At 34.5% G+C, this 25,672-nt stretch overlaps 1 protein-coding gene across 1 annotated transcript; it reads right to left on the bottom strand.

Annotated features, from left to right (window-relative positions):
• Positions 1-3,820: 3,820 nt before the first annotated feature.
• LOC143389057 (geminin coiled-coil domain-containing protein 1-like) lies at positions 3,821-25,338 on the bottom strand. Its single transcript, XM_076842383.1, has 5 exons — positions 25,240-25,338; positions 9,517-9,691; positions 7,540-7,628; positions 6,358-6,478; positions 3,821-3,879 (listed from the first exon to the last, which is right to left on the bottom strand). Exons 1-5 carry the CDS (start codon positions 25,336-25,338, stop codon positions 3,821-3,823), a joined length of 543 nt encoding a protein of 180 aa, XP_076698498.1.
• Positions 25,339-25,672: the final 334 nt, after the last annotated feature.

Here is a 25,672-nt window from a genome sequence, read left to right as displayed (position 1 = left end):
TTACTTGAGAGATGAAGTGTGATTTACATGAGTCTCAAGCAGTCTTGAGTTTAGGAAGCCTTAAATAGTAATAGCCAGAAAAACGAGCTTCTACTAATGAAAATATTTTGAAAAGAACACTTTCAGCAATTGTCTGAGAAATGAATCCTTCAGTCCTAATGGTGCCATAAAGCATTGTTCCCTATTGTGACACCACAAAAACTCACTTTTCAGTCTAAGTTCTGTACTTAGTTCATGGTACTAGTGAGACTCTATTCCTGAAGAAAACTTATAAGAATGGAAACAGTGCAATTAATTACAGTTTTGACAGCTGTGTAGAATGAATGTCAAATTAATAGTCATCTTGTGTCTCTTCTGCTGTTCAATTTAGATCCACTAAACATTTTTCTTTTGGTCTCAATACTCATCCCCAAATCATTTGAGGCTCCTCACTATAATTTTCTCAAGACACAACTACTTCACTGATCCTTTTACAATCCCTGTATGGAAAGTAAATACTAAAAAGTAGAGAATTGGATCATCTGTTTTCAAATTGAATCATCTGATAATTATCTTCAAATATACAATAGACTTTTATATTTGGATAAAGTGGATACCATGGTCATAGACCAATAGTAATATTTTTAATTCTGTTAAGTGAGGTTTGATTCAATTTTAGGCATGATGTATTGGCACTTTATTAGTGGTACTTGCTTATCATTGCAACATGGAATCAATGTCCTTCTGGTGTGGAGAGTGTATCAACCTAGCTAGGATTGTAATTTCTCCTCTTGCTTTCTGTTTTCTTAGTATATAGAATTTAGAGTCCTCGGGTGCAGTTTAATTTTAGTTGGAATTTTGTTACACATCCTGTTGGAAAAGTGTCCTTTTAAATAATTAGGATCTCTAGAAGTGGAAGATTCAGAGGCATGGTGTAAGAAAATATAATTGCCAAGTGCATTAATAGGAGTGATGGTGAGTTAAGATTCTTAAACTTTTTCACTCTGGTTCCTGGATCTATATAGTGTGTCTTTTGGTAGCACAACCTGATATAATGATGTAAAATTTAAGAAGTGTTAGCAACACAATCAACTGTTTCAGAATTATACCAGGCCAGCAGCTTTTGGTTTCTTTTATAGATGAAAATACAGTGAATACCATGGTCATAGACCAATAGTAATATCTTTATTTTTGTTAAGTGTGGTCTGATTCAATTTTAGGCATGATGTATTGACACTTTATTAGTGGTAATTGCTTAGCATTTATTGTCTGTAAAAGCAAAATTTTTTTAAAAAGTTTGGGTTTTACTGGTTAAAATTATTTCTGGGTTAAAAGACGTCCACTTGTTAATTTATTATGAGAAAATGATGAAAAGAATGATGCTGTTACAAGAACCTAGAGATACACCTCTCCTCCTAGCTGGCTAGATATTTGGAAGAAGCATTTGATAGATAAAATACAGTGACAGGAAACCACTATGGTACCAAGTCCTCATTCATCCGGTGCAGCATCGGAGTCTGGATTAAAAAAACTAGCCAACTCCAGTTGTCAACTTGGTTGTCTTGTACAATATTCATGATGTATGTGCTTTGGTGTGTGATAGCATGAAATTCCATGATATTTACACTGCATTGTCTCTCTCAGAGATTCATCCTTATTACTATACACCCCAAATTTTATAGTCTTCAAAAGTTCCTTCTAAAACCTTGACAAAGTCTTGATTACTTCCTATTATTCTATGCACCTTCTTATGTACCTTCTTACCTGAAGTAACTTCTTTTTTCACGTGAAATTAAGGATGAAGTGTGCTGCCAAGTATTCTGCTCTTTAGAAAGAGTTTTTTCATATTTTTTTCCAGGATAATCCTGAAAGATACTGTACAATGGTGTTATTTTATTTAACTTTACTTCTAAATGAAGATAACTCATATTTATTTCTAGTAATATTTTGCTAGAGGTTGGCCAATTTCCTCTTCTATCTGATTCGCAAAAGGGACCTTTTCACAAAGAAGGAAATGAATATAATTTCAATTTACAATGACTAAGCTGTGGAAGCATCGTAGATGCCCTTCAATAGATGAAATGATAATATTATATGAGAGCTATGGTTAAAAACATTAGAAGTTTTACAATATTTACATACTACATATGTAACTTTTTTTTTCTTATATTCCTTCACCCTTAGAGGGAATCTTGTCAGCTTTTCTTGCTGGATTCACAAAACTAGAAGAGAAGAATGGGAGAGAAAGGGGGGTTTTCACATCATGCCCATCGAGGGAGTCCATTCTCCCCAACCACTGTCAGCCCGTCAGGGTCTCAGACTGTGTCTGGAGCCTTCAGAGGACTATGCTCTGGGCCGGTTACACCAGGCCTGCCTGTATTCAGAAAGGAACACTGTGTCTGTCTTGTGAGGTAAACAGATGGAGCTTACAGAAAAGAAAATTAACAGAATAAAAACAATACAAGTAAGAATATTAAATTCTCAATTGTCTGTGCTTTGGGAAAATTATTATTTTTTTAATTATTATAATTACACTTGTTCTGAGATAGAGAAAGGTACAATTCAGTCCTTGTCTTTGAAGAGTTTGTAAAATGTGACAATATATACAAATATATACAAATAATCTATCACATAAAATAATATATATACAAATAATCTATCACATTATATCACATTATACAATTATGATAATTAGAATTTCCAACTCAGGAACTTTATGATGTGATGATAAACTAGATGGAAATCTAGGTTCAAGTTCAAATTCCCCATGAATCACCCTATAAAAGTTTTTACCCTTGTATTAAGTCACTTTAGTCCATGAATCAGAGTTCAGGTAAGTTTTAAAATGCTAAGTGATGTTAGCCAATCCCCAAAAACCAAATGCCAAATGTTTTCTCTGATATAAGGAAACTGATTCATAGTGGGATAGGAATAAGGAACATGGGAAGTATAGACACACTCTAGAAAGGGAAGAGGGGTTGGAGGGGAAGGGAGGGGGCACAGGGTTATAAATGATGGTGGAATGTGATGATCATTATTATCCAAAGTACATGTATGAAGACATGAATTGATGTGAATATACTTTGTTTATAACCAGAGATATGAAAAAAATGTGCTCTATATGAGTAAGAAAAATTGTAATGCATTCCAGTAAATAATAAGGATATTTATTTAATAAATAAATAAAATATAATATTTTAATTGATTAATTTGGTAATCTTATAACTTATTCCCCTCCCTCTGTGTGAGCTAAACTTGTGGTTTAAGGCACATTAGAATGGAGGAAGGTCCACTTTTGACAAATGTGCATGCTTCCTTCTTTTAAGATGATGCATATCTACATAACCAGATGAAGTTTAATCTCTTCTTATTCACAGTTGTGGTCTCCCTAGGTGAAATGACTGGTTGCTGGTGTCCTTCCTCTCTGTAACAGGCATTCAGATGCTGTGTTTTCTTTATATTGTGGAAATATGCCCTGGTTAATTGCAGTAATCTATGATTTTATCTATTGTTCCAGCATTCCTTCGAGTTTACTATTTGTCATATTTTGGGCAATAAATTAGATAATTATACTTTTGTAGGATGCCTTTATGACATCATTTTAGGACCCAAGAACTTCCACATAGTTTTGGCTTTACCACATCAATCTGCTCCTCTTCTCCACACCTTCAGCTCACACTGCCAGTTGTTGATTCTGGAGCTTCTTGTTACTTACACCCATTACTTTAGAGATGGGTGGGACCAGGTTCACTTGGGATGTTTGAAAACCCAGAAATGAGAAATTCTATAATGTTTGCTCTGCCCTAGGAATCCCTGTCTTAAAGAAGTCAGAGGATTGAGGTTACTCTGCTGCCTCATCTTTGTTGCCCTGCATTGCATATTGTGCTTCTGCATCAGTGTCTAGTTAAGGAAAAAAACATTCACATATCCTTTCTTCCTGTCACTCCTACTCTTCACAGGATTCTCTTGAATGTCTCCACCTACATTCCCACCCTCCCTCCTGTAGTGAGAAAGGGATTTTGATAGACTCTCTTCCATTATATATTCCAAAAAGATGATGCCCCCTGCCATGCAGTCTCCTTAGTCCTCATGCTGTATGTGCAGTACCTATTAGATTTTCAAAAAAAGTAAAATATCTGTTTGTTTTAAAAAGAACTTAGTGATTTGAAAACATCCCAGAGTTTGTCTATGAAGGTTTCATTTTAGTCTGAAGAAATATAGAACACTGTTAAAGAAAATCTATAAAAGTTAAAGGTTTTTTTTCCCTTTTTACTAATTACTGTACTAGAACCAGTATAAATAATAAAATATGAAAGATTTATATGATATGAAGAGAAACAAGACTTAATGGAAACTGTATAAATAAGCATGAGAGATGATGCTTTATTTCAAGGATAAAACTAACATGTGTAAGTTATTGTTCTTGCCCTTTTGGACTCAGTATATGTTACCTCCATGTATTTACATAACATCCAAAGAAGCAGAAGTATGTCTCATTATACAGAAACTTCTGCTGAATCCCCAGAATACATGCTTTATTTTATAAAATGCTACCCTGCAGCCACCTGGGCTAGTTTTCATTTCCCCAATAGGCCCTATACCTTTTCTTCTATTTTTCCTTCTACCTCTATCCGGATTTGTTGCCAGTATAATTTGATGAATGTCTCTAACGTCACGTCATCAATGAATCCTTTTCTAGTTTCTCTCTACTTATCAACCTTTTAGACATGGACTACAGTTCCTAAAATATAAGATCACATTTTGAACAAAAAAGGAAAACATTGAGTATTCATTTAACTGAGTCAGTAGAAATAGCTGTAAATTATTTTGGAATGCTATATTTTATGAAGTTTTTCATTTGAGAATTTAAAATGTATATTTTACTCTGTGAAGGTTAAGGATATATGACAGAATCTGAATTCATTCTGTATTGTTTCAAAAAAAAGGGTATGTTAATTAAAATGATTGTCTAAATTCAGAGTGAGGACAATAAGATGGACTTAGTGGGACTAGTGGTAGTCCTTAAAAGAAAAGGAAGAAAAGGCTAAGTCTCTGGCAATATGTGCTCTGATTCTCAATGGAGGCTAGGATGACTGAGCTATACTCCCAGCTCTACCAGGTAGGTGGGGCCATGGGCGGTCCTGTAGAGATGTCACTTTCAGATTACATATGGAATGATCTCTCCTGTGAGCCAGGGATGGAGGGAGGATGACATTGTGGCTTCTGTGAAGTGTCAAATCTCAGGAGAAAAAAATGAAAGGAGGACATGTTTGGATCTTTTGCCTCATTGTGTCCAGGTGTTCTGGTTTCTCACAGCACATTCATTAAAGAGCTTCTCTTATTCACAGATTCACTGCAACTGGAGGGCTCTGGGGGAACATTAACTTCAGAAAATTCCTGAGAGAGCTGGACCTTATCCCAGGGGGACTATCCTTTTTGTGTTAAAGACTCTTTTGAAGTGAGAAATTACCTTGAAATACTTTCTCTGCCTTTTTGTTTCAGATTATAAACCTTGGATAGAGATGAGAGGGAAAATCTGCTGTATACCTGAAAGTTACCATTTAACTCCTTATTTCCAGAAAGAGAAGATAGAATATCCATGGCATGTCTGTACCAGTGGGTTCAGAATTTTATATATCATGATTTTACTTTCCCCTGGTGTTAAACCTAAAAGGATTGACTGGGAAGGCAGTAATGCCATCCCAGTAAAAATTGGTGATAGAAGCAAACGCATACTAGGAAAAACACAAAACTAAAGAAAAAAGAACACAAAGAGACTATAGGCAAGCTATCTTTGAGTTAGAAATATCTCATTTAAAAGTGTTAGAAAAATGTGAATAAAAAATAATGTAACTGTATATACTGAATTGCTGCTCAAGATACTAGGCTCCAGTTATCATCACAGCATCTTAGATTGAGAGAGATTTTTCACAGATTTTTAGTTTTTGTAGCTACAGGTAACCAAATTTATAATTGAGAATGATTTTCCTAAAGTCAGAAGATAATTAAAACAACTGAGTTTTTAAATCTTTAATTTCTACATTAAGAAGATAATTAAAACAACTGAGTTTTTAAATCTCTGATTTCCACCTAACTCTCCGTTTGATCAACATGTTTCCTCAGCAATCCCTAGCTTTTGATATATAAGAAACTCCTTTGTAATAATGTCTGGATAGAATTTGCAATCTAGATACTTCTAATAAATGATACATAAAAGTTCTAGTGAAAGTCATGTACTTCCTTAAGAAATGTTATCCATTCTACTCACATATCCCATGACCTGTTGTTGAGTACACTTCTTGCTTTTAAATAAGAAATTTTACATTAATGGTTTTCTTTCTTAAATCACTGCCCTGACCTTATAAAAAAGATTATTACACGCCTTGGCCTTTTCTTCAAAACATTTAACCGAAGTAGAATTCAGGTATTGTCTGAGATGATTATTCTCTTCATGTAGCCTAGCAAGTTCTTCTTCCTTCTGAACCAGAGTTTCTTGGAGCTGCAAAAAGCAGACAATGGTGAAGGTTGCTCCACTGTATTGACTTTGTAACATTATAATAATGCCACTGTGCCTCAGCCTTCTTAAACTTGATTATTATTCTGTTTGTTTTATGAACACAATTTCAGAGAGTCCTCGTCCTCCGAGACTGAAATCAACAACCCCTACCACCTTATTGTTCAGTTTTGTGCTCTGAATTTTTCATTCATTACAAAGTATTTGAGGGTATTATATGACTTTTAAAATTTTAACCACAAGGGAGTCAGGTAGGTGTAAAGGAAAATGAGCAGCATTCAACTGTTTAAATATAGGAAAAAAAAGTGTTTAGAAAGGTTTACCTGGACTCCTTCCTTGCACATTAAAGAAAAAAAAGAAAGAAAGAAAGAAAGAAAGAAAAGATGGTTGATTTGTGCCACATTCAGATTGATCTGCCTGTTTGTTCAGTAGATCATATTACTTTTGGGGAACAAATAAGAACAAAATATGGAAAAAGAAACAATGTCTGGATAAAAAATCTTTGTCATTATCATTAATTCTCCAGGCAATTATCCATGTTTATCATTTTAAAATACTTACATGATTCCATTTGGTCTTTCCATTAGCCCTCTGAGATATGCCACATAAATATTCCAATTTCATGGATGAGGAAAAGGTGGACGTGATAGTTCACACAGCTAAAATGTGATATAGTCAGAGCCTGACTTCATGTCTTCCTCAAGTGTTATTTGTGTATATGAGTGTGTGTGTATGGGGGGGGTTGAGACAGAAAGAGAGAGAGAGAGAGAGAGAGAGAGAGAGAGGAAAATAAAGAAGGAGGGAGGGAGAGAAAGATTGTTCATCTAACTCCTCTCTCTCTCACTCACTCAATCTCTCTCTCTCTCTCTCTCTCTCTCTCTCTCTCTCTCTCTCTCCTCTCTCTCATATGCTCATTTTAGTTCTAAAGTGAGTTAATGTGAATTTTAAGAGGAAAAAGTAGCAGCATGAACTTAAGGGAGGATGCAAGTGGAGAATGGACTGCAGGATGCATGGCCAGTCTCAATGTTCTGACTATCCAAACATACCTGTTTATTTCTGTAGAGCTGTGAGGAAAGCTGAGCTTCTTCCCAGGAACATGAGTCCAGAATAGGAAAATTCAAATTAGAAGATGAATCTATGAGAAAATACAAAATGGGTAGCATAGAAAACACACTTTTGACTTATGTGCAATGAGCTCACCAAACCATTCCCAAAGTGCAATAGGTTCAATTACTTTTCTAAAAATAGCTGTTGCTTCCTCACACTAGAACAAAATATTTAAAGCTTTCAGAAGAAGGATGCAAGCTGTGACAGACAAATATTTATACAACCTATGCCAAAGTGATTAAAGAGGTAGGATTTTTTTTTTCTTTTTGGAACTAAGTGGTCACATTCTTCCCTTTATATGTATATTCTTGTTGGTTAGATTAATAAAGACTCTCTCAGATGCATCATTAATTCATTCAAATGATTATTAACCTTTCCCTTCCACTAGGCATAATATTGCAATCCCACTATCTTTTTATAATTTTTATTTTATTTTTCTAAGCTTCAACATTAATAATATAGTGTTTGGCTTGATAATCTAATAACATTTTTTGATGCTATTATTTCCTTTTCTGTCTGCCTACCTGTTAAATCTAATGTATAGAATTCAGAATTTGATTTACTAGCAACGTCTACTTTTAAATAATTTGCACCTTGTTTCTCTGAAAACCATGATAAAAAATTGCAAAATTCTACCTTCTCCGTTTCAACTGTTTTCATCTGTATATTTTTTATGCTTTTACAAAGAATTTTTTTTCATATTTGACAGGAAGCTATGCCTGTTAATCAAAAGCATTTGGGCATGCTTAATTTTTTTTTTTTTTACTTTATTTTGTCTCATTAATACCATATGACTCTTTCCCTGTTCTTCTTAAACTGCTGTTACTGAAGTATTTTTTATTAAAATAGGGTAGTGAGTAAGAAAACAGGAATCCAATTTTGTAAACAGTTTGGGTTCAGATTTTGGGCATTTTGTCTTTGCTGTTGCTTATAGTGAAAAAGTAAAACTGAACAACTTTATCCATGATATGTAAGTGTGCTTCAACATTTTTAGGTTTTCATTTTTGTGTGCCTTTTCTTAACCCCTGTGTCCACCAAAGGAGCATATGGCAAACTATAGTATAGGGGGCTGGGGATGTGGCTCAAGTGGTGGCGTGCTCACCTGGCATACGTGCGGCCTGGGTTCGATCCTCAGCACCACATACAAACAAAGATGTTGTGTCCGCCAAGTACTAAAAAAAATAATAAATGTTAAAAAAAATTCTCTCTCTTTCTCCCTCTCTTTCTCACTCTTTCTTTAAAAAAACTATAGTATAGGTATTTAATTCTAAGATATCTGAAACTTTTTAGAGAAACTTGACTATTTATACAGAAATTCATTTAATTTTATATAAATGTTCACTAACCTTCAAGTCAAGATTAATACCATTCATAATTTTCCATCAATGTTATACTTCCCTCCCACTTTGAAATCCTATGTGAGTGTTTGTGTGTGTGTGTGTGTGTGTGTGTGTAAGAGAATAATTGTTTCTATTTACAAGGCATTCTCTATAGAATCTCCTCTATGTAATAAAAGATGAAGTTATTCATTCTTGTTTCTTTATGATACTTGGGAAACTTTCTGAATTTCAAAAGAAATGTTGTAACTAGTATCTTGACTCCAAAAGCATTCTACTAGGATGTTGTTTATAAAATATGACCCAGAAAGGTTCTTTCAGTGAGTTGGGAATCTCCAAGTACTATACATTAGAGGGAGAAACACGTGTTGTCCAGCAAGAAAGAGGAAGAATCCCATTTTCACTATTTGGCAAGTACAAAAATAGCAGAAGTTAAGGTTGTAAAATTCAAGACTCTTTGGACTAACTTAAATTTTTTATAACATCCCTTTTTCCAGAGTCCCAGACCATGATACTTTGCAGCCACATTGCTTGAAAAGGGCTCCAGGTCTACCACTAAAGCAGAAGAGCAGAACTTACCCTGTGCCTGTGGTGCTTGTTGGGGCTCACTGTTGTCCAGGAGACCAGCAGCCCAGAAAGAGACCCAAGTCTCCGTGGAAACGTCAACACTAGTTTCTGATGGTGTAGTGGAATACGGGCAATTATAACTCTGGTCTCCTGTAAAATACTGGTCTTGGCAAGGCAGAATGGTGTTCTGTGAAATTCAGTATAAGGAGTTGGGGTGGAGGGGGGTGTCCCAGGAGATTGGGTGATGGAGATGTGGAGGGAGAGAAGGGAGGGAGAAACACACAGAAATTACATGCAGTTAATGAAGAAACAGTGAAGGTGTTAAATTTAGATCCAGATTAAACTTTGAGTGGTTTAATTATAATAACTAAAAAGGAATCAGCTCCTATGACTTTCCTAACATTTCCACAGGTCCTTGAACAAAGAATAGACTACTATTGGATGAGTCATATTTATATTTTCATTTGTAATGCCTAGCTCACCTAATAAGCCAGCGAGAACTATCTTAATTATCTTTATATTTCTAATCACCTTGGAAGACAAAGAACCCATTAAAAAGGATGAAAAAGCAGAATATGGCATCTTATAGACTAACTTCTGAATCAATAATTGTCTTATGCTTCCCTTCCTCTTCTTCTCCAAACTAACATTCTGTTGGATCTTATGGGAATCTGAATAGAGATACACACAAACACATGCTGTGAATAATGTATATGCAAATATATATATATAATGTATATATGTGCAAATGCATATATATACATACACATACATATAGTTATGTACATACATATACATATTTGTATAATATACATACATATAGACATATGCATATATAGACATAAGTGCATATATATATATATATATATATATATATATATATATATATATATTTATTTATTTATATGTTCTCTCTATCTCTGTTCTATAGATAATTAAATAAACTTTGTTCCTTGTAGGTAATTAAATAAACTTTGCCCCAGCTCCAGTCAGAGGAGTGTAACATCACTCCAAGTAAACATCTAAAAGCTGAAAGAAATAAGCAAAGACTGCAAGCTCTAGATATCTCCATCACTAGGGCTCAATGTCCTTGCAAAGTTATCCTGCCACCACTAACTGCCTGACGTGTGTTCTCACTGTGTTCTGATCCAGGGAGTACCTTCCTGCCTGCTACTTCTCAAGCCTCAAACATACACTCTTTCCAAATCTCCAAACAAGAACAAGTATGCAGCCTTCCTAGGTTAATTTGTACAACAGTCCATTCCTAATTATTTGTCAATGTTTAATCAGGTAAAAGCCATTTATTCCAGCAGAGCCTATGTTTAGATAAACTCTGTTTGACTACTATAAATCTTTTGTTGGCTTGAGTACTTTCTTGGTAATAACATAAACAGAAGAGGGGAAAATGAGTCAATTAAGTCACACTTTGTTAATGTTCCCAGTGAGTTATGTCTTGGAAAAGAAAAAAAAAAAACACAGTTCAGAAGCAAGTGCAGCTTGGGGAGTGCAGACCAAAAAAATTGAGCCAAAAGTTTATCAAGAGCTATTTTTCTTGTTTTCATTTTAAAAGCATGTTTGCAGACTCCTTCCTTGAGGTTATTATTGGAATCCGAGTTAAACTATTAGGCAATGGACACCTGAGAAGAAAACAAACCCCAAATACTCTTACAGTAGTTCAACTCCAATTGTTTGCAAATATATGCATAATCTGGAAGAAGAGGAAGAATGAATAGTAAGTGCAGGTGAATAGGTGAAATTTGGGGGAAATATGAAGAATAAAAATAACAGGGAGAAAGACAGTAGGGAAGGAATGGAGGAAGAGAGAGAAGACAGATGATAATAAAAAGGAGACAGGGGAGGATCTACTTTAATTGGTAGATAGCAAAGAAAGTTTGCTCCAAAAATGGAATAAATTCTCAGTGCAAAGTTTATTAGCTTTCAGAGCCCCAGGTTTTTCCAGAGGACTAGCAAACGCCGGTTCCTCACTTACCATCTTGCAGTGGAAGAAAGCGCTGAAGAAACTGAGCTTACACTTAACTTTTTCTTAAAGCCAGTGGGAGCTTTAAATGGAATGAAGGGAGGAACTATGAGAGGCGAGTTCTAATCTGTGGAAGCCGGTGACGCTTGGGGCTTCTGGCGAGTGCTGCCCTCTGATTTGGTGGGAGGCTATCAAACAGGTGACGTGAGCTTGCAGACACCAGCTGAAGACAGAGTCACTCACACTCCAGCGACCACGACAGCAGGATCTGGGACCTGCAGGTTGGGCTCCCGGCCTGCTCTTGGCTACCAGGTATGCTGCGTGGCTTCAAAACCCGCGTGCCTATGCACGCTGGCAGTGCACCTGGCGCAGGACGTCAGAGGCTGGAGGTGGCAGTGCAGCCCTGAGGGACCCTAAGGCCAGCGCTTCCTCCTGCACCACACGCGCAGCGGGGCAGGGCGGGGCAGAAAGTCTGCTTGGGCTATGGTGAGGGATGGCAAGGTCTCAAACATGTATTTCAGGGATGGGGCGGCACCTGTGGAAGCCAGTCCTATAGCCCCAGAGCTAGTGTTATGCCTATCTATCGTTTCACCAAATGATCACAATTTAATGCCAACTTGTATTATGTTGTAAATTTATTTTAATTAATTTATTTTTCTTATTTGATCGACCTTATTTTGCCCAATTCCGGAAGTGGAGGTGACATTTCAATTCTAGAATATAAATTCCCCAAGAATAGTGATTTCTGCTCATTGCTGTCTCCAAAATGCCTGGCACAATTTCTGACACATAATAAATGCTCAGTAAAGATTTGTTTTAAAAGAATGAATTAAGCTACACATTTCTGAAATCTAAAGCATCTTTCTCTGTGTAGGCCTAGCCTCACAACTATATTTATATAAAATAAATTCATTAAGAAAAAATAGTGTAAAAATTTAATTTCCTGTCTTTTCTCTTACATTTGATTCTCACAATTCCTAAAATACTATGCCTACCATAGAAAGAAGAGTAACAACATCTTTGAAACTATTTATCTACTACTAATAGTAGCTTCTCATTTCAATTTACCTTCTAATTAGATTTAAATACTTGATGATTGCCATAGGAGAAAGGATACTTATTGTCCTTGTTACATTCACAAAGGAAGGAAACACTAAGATTAAGAAAACTCACCAATGTTAACACAATTGGGAAGTGGCAGGCTTTGGATTTGAACCTCTGACTAACTAGTATGCCTATGGCATTTGACTTTAACTTCTCTCTATTGCATGTTATTGCTGTTGATCAATGGGCATTGTTATGGACTTGGTTGTGTTCCCCATAAGTCATATGTTGAAGCCCTATACCCAATGTTACTGTATTTAAAGACAGGTGTAGGAACTGAAAATAACGTCTGATTCTGGCTTGCACAGCCCTTTCTCTACTCCGGCTCTCAACTTTCTTCATTCTTCTTTATACTCTACTCATGACACTTAGTACTCAGCAAAATGACTAGGACAGAATAAATTTTAATTAAGTACTGTATATCGAAAATTAAGAAAGGAAAGGAGGGGGAAGCTGCTTCTCTTGGTGCAGTCCTTTTCTCCTGCTTTAATGACATTTATTTGAAAAACACTTTCAGATTAATAGTAGTAGGTTTGGGGATCCCTGCCTGGAATGTGGATGAACTGGATCAGTCAACACTGAATCATTTCAGTATGTGACATGAAGGACTGGTCCATCTATGCTCTAACTTTAACAAGAAAAAAAAAAGATGTAATGGCTGTAAGGCACTGAGATGATGGGTAAGGAGAACATATAAAAATGCATTTAATTCATAAGAATCAGTGATCTTTTTCAAGGCAAAGAACTGTTCATGCTTTTAGTCCTGCCAGCAACACAATCTGTTTGGCAAAACCCTCATTCATTTTATGATGAGCAACAGGGACAGAAAAAGGAGGATGGAGTTGTGTTTTTGAAAATTTCACAAATGACACTGGAGCCTCAGCAAGATAGATTTTCTTTTGGCTCCAAAAATGATACAAAGTAGGTAATTGACTAAACATGGTATGAAAAAAGGACTATAAGCTTTGCATCAAAATATACCCAGATTTCAGCTTCCAGTATGCTATGATTGAGTCACTTGGGGTTATGTTAAGCCTCTTATCTTATTTGGGAAATTAGCATAGTAATACATACATTAGAAGTTACTTGAAAAACCAGTTATTTTTATTAATGCTTAATTATTTCCTAATTTGTTGACTAAATAATGGATAGTATCTCTTTTTACTATTAGGGATGAGGGACTCTGCCTTTGAACACACATATGCTCCTGTGTCTTGTTTATTAAAGTAACTGAAAAAGAATGCTACATTTATACAACAGGGTTTTTCTTTTCTGCGGGTAAGACATAATTTTAAGAAGTTTTTGATTGGTTTTAAGCATAACAATATTTGGCAAATCATTAATACTTTAGCTTGGTAGGTTGGCAGTATATATGATGGTGGAAAACCCCTAAACTGCAAAGAGCTATTGACAGTTAAACATAAATCAGATCATAAATCTATTCTCAAATCAAAATCTAAGGGAAAAAACTAATTATTAATATTTGATTTATGCATGACATCTTACTTAACATCCACTACTAAGGTATTAACTTAATTATTACTATTATGATGATGACCAGCATTTTGAAACCTGCATCCCATAAACCATAACGGGAAAACCTTTGACACTTATTTATCCACATTTATGAAAGAAGGAGGTTCACATTTCTTAGTGATGTCAATGTAATGTAGATGGTTTTTCTTCTGCAAATAATAAGATTAGTTAAAACTGCCTTTTGTGTTGTGCCTAAAGCAATGGCATTAAAGGGAATGTGGCTCCAAACAGCCCAGTTGTTGAATCAGGGTACCACCTCCTGTCTGGGCAAAGATATAACAAAATAAGAGGTAATTTGACCTCTTATTTTGCACAAAAAACAAGTCTGCAGACAGAGAAGGTTAGAGCGTGAGTAGAGTTTAGTCAGGAGATAAATAGGTTGGCATATGGAATATTCTTTTGTTTAACTCCATGATTATCCCATTAGTGGATTTGATAGTAAATGTAATAAACAATTTCTAAATTTTTTCTATAAATACAGCTTTTCCCATTGATTCAATGGTTGAATCTCCAGGTAATAATATAGTATTTCTTATTTCTCCTGTTTGTAAAGAAAATTATTACATTTAGATAAAGTATATTTAGAGAAGATGTTTTACATTGGAAAATTTAACATTTGAAATTTTAGCATGTCTGAAGAACCTGACACATTTCATTTGTTGAAGCATAGTTTTGAATTTTACCCCACCAGAATAATATGCAGAAATCAATAATTTTAATATAGATAAAGACTTACTACTCACCATATCTGTATAGTAGCCAGCATATATTCAATAACCTATTCAGTGATAAAAACTGTTTCTACATGAACCAAAGGCATGAAAAATAGAGTCAATTGTTAATCCTGGTAACAAAAATGTGAAAAATAATAAATTTGAAAAAACTTCTAGCAGTTTACTAAATAGAAAAGAGAAAGGCCTTGGATTCATTCAGGAATGAAATATTCAGTTTGGAACTGAGTCAGATCAGTTCTGTATGGAAACGTGTATGCACATGTGCATGTGTGTGTGTGTGTGTGTGTGTGTGTGTGTGTGTGATTTGTGATATTGTTTTATTGAAAGTTTCAGTCAGAATTTACTTTAATATCATTATAACTACCTTCAACTCTTTATTTATTTTATCAAGGCAAATCACATACTATAGTAATCCTCACAAGTTTAAAATATTTTCAGCCTAAGGGCGTATCTTTCAAATGGCAACTATTCACTTCATCTTTGAGAGATAACTAGGAAATATATGCCAATTTGTATTCATTGCAAAGTGAGACAAACCTTTTCTGTACTTGATAGCATTTCTTTCTGGCTTTTCTCATAATATAGCACTTCAAAATAACATTTGTGGCAAGTTAGAATAAATTGTTAAGGCTTCTCCTGGCTGTTAATAGTTATGGGAGTTCTCATTTCCCCCAGGCCTCACCAGGGCACCCTGAGAACAGAGGATATCATTATCTCACAGGCCTGTGACCTATTATGCATGGGTACAACAGTTGGGAAGGTCTGCTCCATGAAACCTATCTGGCTCAAATGGAGTGAAATAATATCAATACCACTATGAAAATATGTTCAAAACATTGAAATGAACCTTGTATTGTGACCAAGGTTACAGATGTGGAACTTCAAACAAAACAAGACAGATACATGACAACCCCGACACTTTACTCAACCATAGTAGAAAAGGATTAAAACAGGTATTAGGATTAATATACATCAGAGTTATGCTAGTGCAGCTGTAACTTAAAATACAATAAATCTCTGCTTCATGAGCACCAGCATCTTCACAAACTGAGCTTCTGTGCCTTCAGTGCTCAAGTGATTCCTCCCAAGGATTTCTGATGCAGAGTTTTTGGATAGCTTGCTGATCAGGCATTAAAGGCCTGAAAGGTTAATTGGCAGTGACTGTGACATCATGTTGTGTCTAGAAGATGCATAAAAAGGAAGTCAGGCCTGCTTTTTTCAAAAAGCTTAAGATTTCAATACAAAAATAGGACAACTGGGAACTAATTCCTTCTAGGCTTGGAATTATTAGCAAACCTGAAATAAGTTGACTTCTTTCATGAAAATAAGACAAATTAATGTATTGAAATACAAATGTTTAGCTATAATAAAGGTATAATTCTGTATTTTTGTAATCAATAAAATCTGTGAAGTTAACTTATTTCTCAATGACCTATTAATTTTTGACAAATTTATCTTATTTACAATCAAATCAAAGAAACTTACTTGATATTGGTATTAGTGCAATTTGGATGTTTCTAGTCAACTTCTGTTTGCCATATTTCTTTTTTTTAGAACATGAAAGCATAATGTCAACCTATAGCCAGTGGAATCATTTATATATTCTAAAGCAATCTTTGAAAAAATATAGAGAATTTTTATTGTTATGAAACTAATACTGCTTACTATAATTAGAATGAATTAAAGTATTATAAGATGAAGAAAGTACCCTATCAACAAAGTAAAATTCCAAATTTCCTCTATGACATTAGATAAATGATGTTTTGGTGACAGTAGTACATATGATTTTTTCAGTACTTGCAACTGAATCCAGGGTCTTCCTTATGCTAACTGTATGCTCTACCACTGAGCAACATCTGCAGTCCCACAATCTCATATTTTTCCTCTTTTAGAATTTCCATCTGGATTTCCTTAATATTAGCATTTTCCAGCAATATTTTTCATCTCTTTACTCATCACACCTACATCTTAAGTCATTAAACATCTGAATCTTGTCTGTGTAATAGTATTTTTAAATTCTCTCCAATTTTAACATTTCCAACACTTCTGTATTTGTTTTTTTCCACATTTTTTGTTGGTGCATTACAATTGTATATAATGATGGGATTTGTTGTTACATATTTATACATGAACACAGTATAACAATGTAAGTTGGCCAATATCACTCCCCAGCACTTCCTCCCTCCCTCCATCCTCCCACACCTTAGTTACTTTCCTCCATTGATTTCCCTTTGACTTTTAGGAGATCCACACCAAGGCTGTTAATTGTTTAGCAAAAAGCTAGAACGATTAACTGGAACATTGAACTCCTGTCCAAACTTGTTATTAATCAATGTTATTCTTTAATGGATAATTAGAAATTTCAATAACTCTAGTAAACACTATTAGTCTCATTTTAAATAGAAAGTCAGTTTTTTCAAAACCGGCTACAGCAAGTAGAATAAAGCAAGTGGATCAGTGGAAGGAGTGGGTGGGGAACTGGAAGGTACTGAGGAATGATATGAATCAAATAAATATGTGTATATATGAATGTAACATAATTAATCCCACAATCATAATTCAATATAATATGCCAGTAAAAATTTTTAAAAAGACATACAAAATGGCTACAGCAGTATTTCTGTTCTCACATTTCCACAACCTTGCTATGCCCATTGACAGGTGGGGTCTATATCCCTTCCTCTTGAACTACACAAAGCTTTGTGACTAACCCAATCAAGAAGAATCTGGTAGACCCATGTGAATTTCTGCAGCTCATTCTTAAAGGTCACATGGCTTGTCTCTTTTTCTCTTTCTTTTACTCTTTTGAAATCTCAACTTTGGAGTCTAGCTACATCCTTAAGACAAAAATAAGACCACAAGGAGAGGGTAGCTGTGGATTGTTTCAGCATTAAACTAGTATTAAACTCCAAAAGAGAGGCCTCACATGATTTCAGGTAATCCCTCTATCCTGACACTGAGTAGAGGAGAGGGGGGCTCTCTTACCCAACCTTGACCTGTCCAAATTATAGCTCTGTATTTTATTTAATAAACACTGTCATTTCTTTAAGAGTTTCTTCATATTGCCCTAGTGACATTTTGAACAGGACAGTTCTTTGTTGTAAAAGGTTAGTCTTACATTGTAGGATGCTTAACAATACCCTAGATCTAGAGCGTGGGTACTTGATACTCCTGATCAACCACCACTCTAAACTGGATACATCTCAGAAATCAGAGAGAAAATATATACTTTTTTCATGTCACTAAAAATTGAAACAGAGTTCCCTAAAGAAGTGTGCCATCCCTGATAGACCCATCCAATTGTCCTTTAATTAAGGCAACAAGACCCCTCTCCAGATCCTGTTCCATTCAAACCCTTTTACATTAGAATAGATGACAAATGATCAAAATATAGTTTTTACTGTCTCAGACCAAGTCTTTAATGAGAAAGACTATTGGCATATAGTGGAGAAAGAGGAAGAGGAAGCAGCAAATTTTAGCCCTTTATTAAAAGAGCTGTTGCCTTGTGGGCTATAGATGGCAGTCTTCTTAAGTCTTGATTTATTATGAAGCTCAGTTACCATATTGCTGTCATGCTCCATCTCAGTCCTCATTGTGTATTTTATTGATTTGACAAGTACTATGTGGACAAGAGAAGCAGAATGTCTGGGTTGTGGTACTAATTTGATATACTAACTTGTGTCAGACACATGCTTTGATAATCAAAAATTTTCCTCAAGAAGCAAATTAATTCATGTAGGAACCATTTCTTTAAGCCACTCGGTTTTGATGTCAGTTCTGATGCAGTACATGATAATTTGTTCCTCCCTTTTCTGTAGGAATTTTTTATAACAGCATGTTACAAAAGAATAGAAAGGTGCTCCATAAATTGTCTATGTAGTTTTTAGATTGTTCAAATTTCAAAAGAAACATATTAAAAGTTCTCATTGTAAATATATTTTCATCAAGTTTCCAAGGTACTAATAAGAACACTAGAACAATTTCAAAGCATTCTATTTTTGTTGATTGTAACACCATACATTGTCTAAAATATTATATTGACTACATAATATTACATAATATAATCAACAGTTCATTCTCCTAATAAATGCTTAGATTATTTCCATAGTTTTTATTTCCATAAATATTATATAACAAAATATTTCTCCATATATATCCATAATGGTTATTTATTTAGTATAAGATTTTCAGGAGAATACTGAGATAATTAAAGGTTTTATAATATTAACAGATGTTGACAGACTTTATTTAAATTGGCTGCAATTTTAACCAGCACTATACAACGTCTTTCATTTATTTAGAACATTTTTATGGCCCTATAAGATTTTTCACATATTTTTTATATAATTTATTATACAAATGATTATTTACATTGGTAAATTTATATATGTATATTTTTATTTAAATACTCAGTTTCACTCTGCTAGTTTCTAAGTATTTTCTCTTTTGTGTTTACACCCTATGGATGAGAGACTAAAGATTTTTCATTTAAAGGTGACGGCAAGATAAAGAGAAAACTACCGATTTTTGAATGTGTGTCTTGTATCTAGATTCTTTTTTTCCATATTAACTTTGATAGATTTTTCTAGAATCTCCTCAGTTGTAAAAAATTATATTAAGAGAAGAAAGAAATGAAATTCTGTCTTCCAATACCAATGCTAATTTGATCTTTACCTTACTGCTTTCAGGGCACCTCCAGCCATTATTGAAATCTAATCTTAAAAGCAGTCTTCCCTGTCCAATTTTTGACCTTAAAATGACATTGTTTTCAGCCTTTGCTATTTATCATTAATTATTTAAACATTTGCTATTTATAGCAATAATACTTATTGTGTGATTTGAAAATACCCAAGTATTAAATTTAAGTAATTTCTTTTCAGTCCTTTTATTTAGTGTTATTGTTAGAAATGGCTAGTCTACTTTATCAAATGCTTATTTGATATCTCTATAGGTTTTTTGGTAGTGAATACTACTTTCTTGCCTTAATGCAGCTTAAGTATCTTTTTTAAGATACTAGATAGAAATTGCCTGTGAATCTGTTTCTTCAAATTTTTCAAAGTGTACATTTAAAAATTTCCAATTTTTTTTAGTCTTTGTGGTATTTATTATTTCTCCGCCCCCCCCAAAATCATACATTTCTTTTGATTTGCAAATACATTTTCTAAAATTTTGTACCACAACATTTATTTTTTCTATTAATATCCTCTATGGTTAAGTTTTATCTAATCTTGTGTATTTTATTACCTTTCCTTTGAGTTTTGAGGAAGTCATGATTTTCAATGGAACATCTAAAACAAAAATCTGTGATTTATTTATCATTTGTTCTTTTCCTCAGTTGAAAATACATCTTATAATCATGTTAACTTTACAGGGTTATTAGTGTGAAGATTGAGTTAATTTTCATGAAGTACTTAGATTACTCAAATTTGAAAAGAAACATTTAAAGATTTCATTTAATTACATTCTCATCTAGTTGACAATGTACTAATTGGTAGTTCTTACCTTTAATGTTTAGCTACTGTATAGTTTGTCATACAGAAATTGACAATTGCATAACTTCTTCACAAATTTGTCTTTTATTGATACATGTCTCCGTACTTTGCATTCATGTAGGTCTTTCAACCCTACAGTCAGCCTTCCAATACTAATGTTTTTACTCCTCTCTTTCTCTTTTGCACATACTTTCAGATTTCATAGTTTCTTTTTAAAAAATTTAATTAATGTATGACAGCATACATGCTATATTTCCTTTCTCAGTACCTCCCCTTTCTCTCCTCTACTCCCTGAACACCTGCTTTCTCCATTCTACCACTCTCTCTTCTGTTTCCAAGCACTTTCTTTTTCTTTCCTATTTTTCTTTACAGCTTCTGCATATTAGAGGAAATATATGACCTTGACTTCCTGAGACTGGTTTCATTCTGAATCTTATAAATAGTATAGAGCTGTAATTTTCCAAACTAGTTTAAGAACATAGACATTTTATGGATTATAGTTCACCCCCAATCTATGTCATGATTGATGAACTATTTTATGTCTTCATTTATGTTTTTATTTATTTGATTTTTTGTTTTTAACATTTTTTGCATCTTGATCAACAATGAATCTTGCCAAAATCCAAAAAATAATCAGAAGAATTACTCTGTATTTTCACTCAACATATGATTAAATCCAGTAGGCTTCTGAATTTAAATAGAAATGGAATGAAACTGCCAAAATATGAGATACATTCATAGATCTATGTGTTGGGAAAATCCTCAGGACAATAGATAGAATTTGTTCATTTTTATCCTCATTATCCCATGTCTTATCACCTACGAGATACTCAAGAGAGGGAGAAAAAATGTATCCCCATTTACTTTCCATTTAAAAGAAAATGAGAATACAGGGGAAGAAAACATATTGTATTTAGGGAGACTCTGATGCCGTAAATAAAAAGTAACACTAACGAAAGCCTGAGAAATAGCAAAAAACTAATCAGGGTCATACGTACCCTTGCTTGGCAGTTCTTAAAATAAAGTCCCATGATAAATAAACAGCCTTGTGCATAGAGATGCTCATAAAAATATGAGAATAACCTTGAAGTCTTTTCTAACATTTCCTTCTCATTAACTTCCCTGATGGTCTTTGATATTAATGCAAATATGAAGGACTCTCACACTCCCCTGCCTGTTCTGCAATCATAGTACAAGTACATCCAGGAGGTCATGGAACCCTGGAAAGGGTTTTATTACACCATAGGAAAACCCTCTCATCAATCCTAATGCAATTTAATGTGGTGCCTCTCGTGCTTAATTTAATTCATTTTTTTTCTTGACCGATTTTTGTTCTATATCAAATATATTTTCATGTACTTCTGCCATATGAAATAATTTACATCTGAATTCTCAGCAAGCTTACAGTGAAAGTTTTTTGCTTTTATGCTTTTTTCCCTTAGATACTGAAAACAAATTAGCCTTCTCAATTAAGTTACATTTGCAAATATACCCCCTCAAATATCCCCCCCATCTTTCTCCCCTCCTCCCTCCCTCTCTCCCTCCTTATGTTAGATCACTTAGTAGCTTAATCCATTATAACCATGGATTTCTTTTATTCCAACAATCAACACTTCCAAATAACTCTAGGTCCAAAGAAGAAAACCATGTGACTGAATGCCACCAGTAAATTCCTGTAAAAGGGGAGTTACTTCTGAGTTTTAAAATGTGTATTTTAACAACTGCTAAGAATAAAAGCAAACTTGTTAATTTGAATGTCAAAGGACCAAGCATAATGAAGGGAGATGAGACAGCAGCACCATTTTCATTATAGTCCATAGATTTTCTTGCAGTCTAAGAAATAAAGTTTTCTGTTTTCAGTCTTAAGAAGACTTAAAAAATTATTATCCTTTTTCACATTAATTTATACCTGTAAGTAGGATCTAAAGTGTGCCAGTTTTGTTTCAGCAAATCATATTTCTTTTCATTAAAAGCTTGCCTTTGTACAAACTGAAATTACTCAACAAACCAAATAGTTGTACATAGTCATCTTAAAACCATAAAATTCTTTTCAAAACGGGTGATGAGAAACTCTGACATGAACATTCCGAATTAAATGCCCAGTTGTTCTTCCCAGTGCAAAGTTTCTGTTCTTTAATACTGGCATGCAGATGTTACTCTGTTTTCTTAAGGGTCAATGGACTAGGAATAATTCTTTTAAGAAGTAATGCAGAATTAAATATTCTTGTGATACTCAGCACTCCTGTAATAAACCTTGCCAAAAACAAAACAAAACAAAACAAAAAAACAAACAGGAAACAGAAAGGAACATTTAAGCCCCATTATAGGGATTTAAACTTTTATTAACTTGATAGTGATTTTCAGTAAGTGTACTTACTGTGATTTCTTGAGATGATCTATAGTCTTTAACTGCCATCTAATAACCATTTATTAAATAATGGCTATTATTCACTACCATTACCATGTGCTGAGTACTTATAATGAGCTATGATACTACAGTATGCAACAAATTATTTTACTTTTGTCCTGCCAAACAGCCCTGTGGATGAGTATTTTAATGTCTTTTTACACAATATGAGAAACTGAGGCTCAGAGAAACTGCCAAGAGGCTCACAAAGTGAGAACTACAAAGACTAGATACATAACACACATGAACTTTCAGTGATTTCCCAGTACACATCCATGATAAACTGAAAATAAAAATAATTCTAGGCTATAAGTTTAGGGCAACTAAGATCTTACTCTCCTTTTTTCTGAAGTACCAAATTCTTTCATGTGGGAGGTGAGATTGAGTCTGGACTCTGGATTTACATAGCTCAAATCCAAATTCCTGCTCTGCCATTTACTCCCTCTGTGACCCCTTTGTGGCTTTATCTCCCGAGGGATAATAGTATATGCCTCATAGGACTAGTATGAAAGTAAAAAGTTAAACTCTGTGGTCACTGCTTAGAGTAGAATCAGGCATACAGTGAACCTTGAAGAAGCATTAGTTATTACTGTGGACATGTGAATTTTGCTTGTGGTTGGGTGCCTTTCCCACTGTTTCTACCCAGGTGCTTGGTCTGCCTGATTATAACCCATATGCAGCCATCTGACTTAACTGATGACCAAGGAACTGAAGATTCTGAAACACAGAAACATAGTGGCTGTGGAGGAATCACCAATCACCACCATCATCATCATCATCACATTTCAGGGGACTGAGGGAGACAGCAGGAAGTGAAACCAGATGGGAGTTGGGTGAGGATGACACTTCTTAGGGTGGAGTGAAGGAGGACAAAATAAAGACTTTGAACACTTGACCTTAAATGTGGGATTGAGCATCGCAGGGACTTTTCACACTCACCCTAATATTTAGTTCTTCAGATACCAACCTGTACATAGACTTCTAGTTGTTCGAGCTCTGGAAAAATCCTCACCGAAGTGTAAAATTTCACTGAAGGAAGTATTAAACAAGGAAGTGGTGTGAAAGACACTAACTTGTTCAATTTGTCTGTTCAATCTGTCTGGCAGATTTATGAAGCCCTCACCATCACCCCCATGTATCTATGATAAAATGTATTTGTAAAGGAACAAACCTGGAAACAACCCGAAGGTCCTTCAGCAATAGAATGGGTAAATTACAATATAGTTGCACTATGGAACAGGGCACAGCAATTGGGAAGAATAAAATACTGATACGTTCAACATTATTGAGATTAATCTTACAGATTTTAAAAAAAATGAGCAAAAGAAGCCAGACACAGAGATTGCATATGGTCGCAATGAATTTGTATAAAGTTCAAAATCAGCAAAACTAAACTCTAGTGATGGAAGTCAGACTAATGGTTATATCAGCAATGGCCAGGTGGGCCAAGAAGGAGTCTTCTGAAATGAGAGGAATAATGCGTTAGCTTGCCAACTATTCAACTATTGTTGAATAGTGTGTGACATCCATATGCAGTTATTTATAAGACTTATGCATGGTATTTATGAGAGTTATGTGAATGTAAAATTTCTTCAAGTTATGCACATAAGATTGGCACATTATGCAACGTAAACCATATTCAATTTAAAAAGAGAATTTGGCCACTGGAGTTAAATATATCTGTATTTAAAGTGATGGCTGTATCTTTGAATGAGTAGCGTGGCTTCTTTAGCCTCAGTTTCTTGCTGGAATAACAGTAATAGCAGTCTGTATCTTAGGAATACAGTCATTGGGAGAACTAAATATTTAATAAGTGTAAAGGTGTAAAAATGGTTCCTGGAACATACTATGACACTTATTACATGCTGGGCACTATACTCTTTGCTTTAAATACATAGGCTTACTTAAGTGTATCAGGCACTGTTGGAAGTGCTTTGCATTTATTAACTTATGTAGAAATTCTCATAGAATTCCAATTTTACAGATGAAGGAACTGAGCCATAGAAAGGTTAAAAAACCTTAAATTTGCACAAATGAATGAGAATTTGAATCCAGTTGAGATTAAGTCAGAGTCAGAATGAGTTTGGGAGACTTCCACTTTATAATTCCTGGTATAGTCATGGTCTTGTTGAATAGTGTGTGACATCCATATGCAGTGATGGTAGTTCTTATTTTAACATATGAATAAATCTAAAAAACGATCAGTAATAACTGGTATCTTTTTTCCTGAACCTGCCCAGATTCAATATAACTAAAAACTTCATTGGCTTTATATAAGTCTCTTGGTCATAAAAGCCAATCCATCACCTGGAATGTGGGACAGACAATTGCTATGCCTTCAATTCACGTAGTATACTTATACATTGTAGCATGTTAGATATATGGAAAGTGCATGAAACCTTACACATGTTACCCTTGTCTGTTTTCTATTGCTAAAACAAAATAATTGAGGCTCAGTGCTTTATAAAAAAATATTTAACTCACAGTTTCAGAAGTTGAGTGTCCATGAGTCGGTGGCACTATCAATTTGGCCTCTGGAAAGGAATCCTTTGCTTGTGTTACAGCATGGCATATAGCATTCATGTTAGGATCTCATGTGAGAGGGAGAGACCATAGCAACAAAGGAAGCCAGAAAGATTGGGAAGAGATCAGTCTTGTTCTTTTATAATAACTCACTTTCTAAAAAAAAAATAACTTACTTTTGGAAACTAATATTAATCCTTTCCAAAGGTTATACCCTCAATGGCCTAATTAACTCCCTTAGACTCCATTTTTAAAAGGGACCATTGCCTTTTTAATACCACCATATTGGGTTCCAAGCCTCTAACACATGAGGACATGCTCAAATCACACCTAAACCATAGCATTCTATTTTATTAGCAACAGTACCCTATGCTATTAGAGGCAACTGACTAAG

The sequence above is a fragment of the Callospermophilus lateralis genome, unplaced genomic scaffold (genome assembly GCF_048772815.1).
Source record: "Callospermophilus lateralis isolate mCalLat2 unplaced genomic scaffold, mCalLat2.hap1 Scaffold_43, whole genome shotgun sequence".
Lineage (NCBI taxonomy): Eukaryota > Metazoa > Chordata > Mammalia > Rodentia > Sciuridae > Callospermophilus > Callospermophilus lateralis.
Note: the sequence above shows the minus strand (reverse complement) of the source record. Positions and strands in the feature narration are given on the sequence as shown.

What these genes read in the sequence shown, in the direction of transcription:
- LOC143389057 (XM_076842383.1), bottom strand. Translation starts at nt 25,338, where the DNA reads ATGAATGCTATATGCCATGCTGTAACACAAGCAAAGGATTCCTTTCCA. An exon ending in ACAAGCACCACAGGCACAGG is followed by an intron (nt 7,629 to 9,516) that starts GTAAGTTCTGCT and finishes ATTTTCTCATAG; the next exon opens with ATTCATCTTCTAATTTGAAT. An exon ending in TGAAGAAAAGGCCAAGGCGT is followed by an intron (nt 3,880 to 6,357) that starts GTAATAATCTTT and finishes TTCCTTAACTAG; the next exon opens with ACACTGATGCAGAAGCACAA.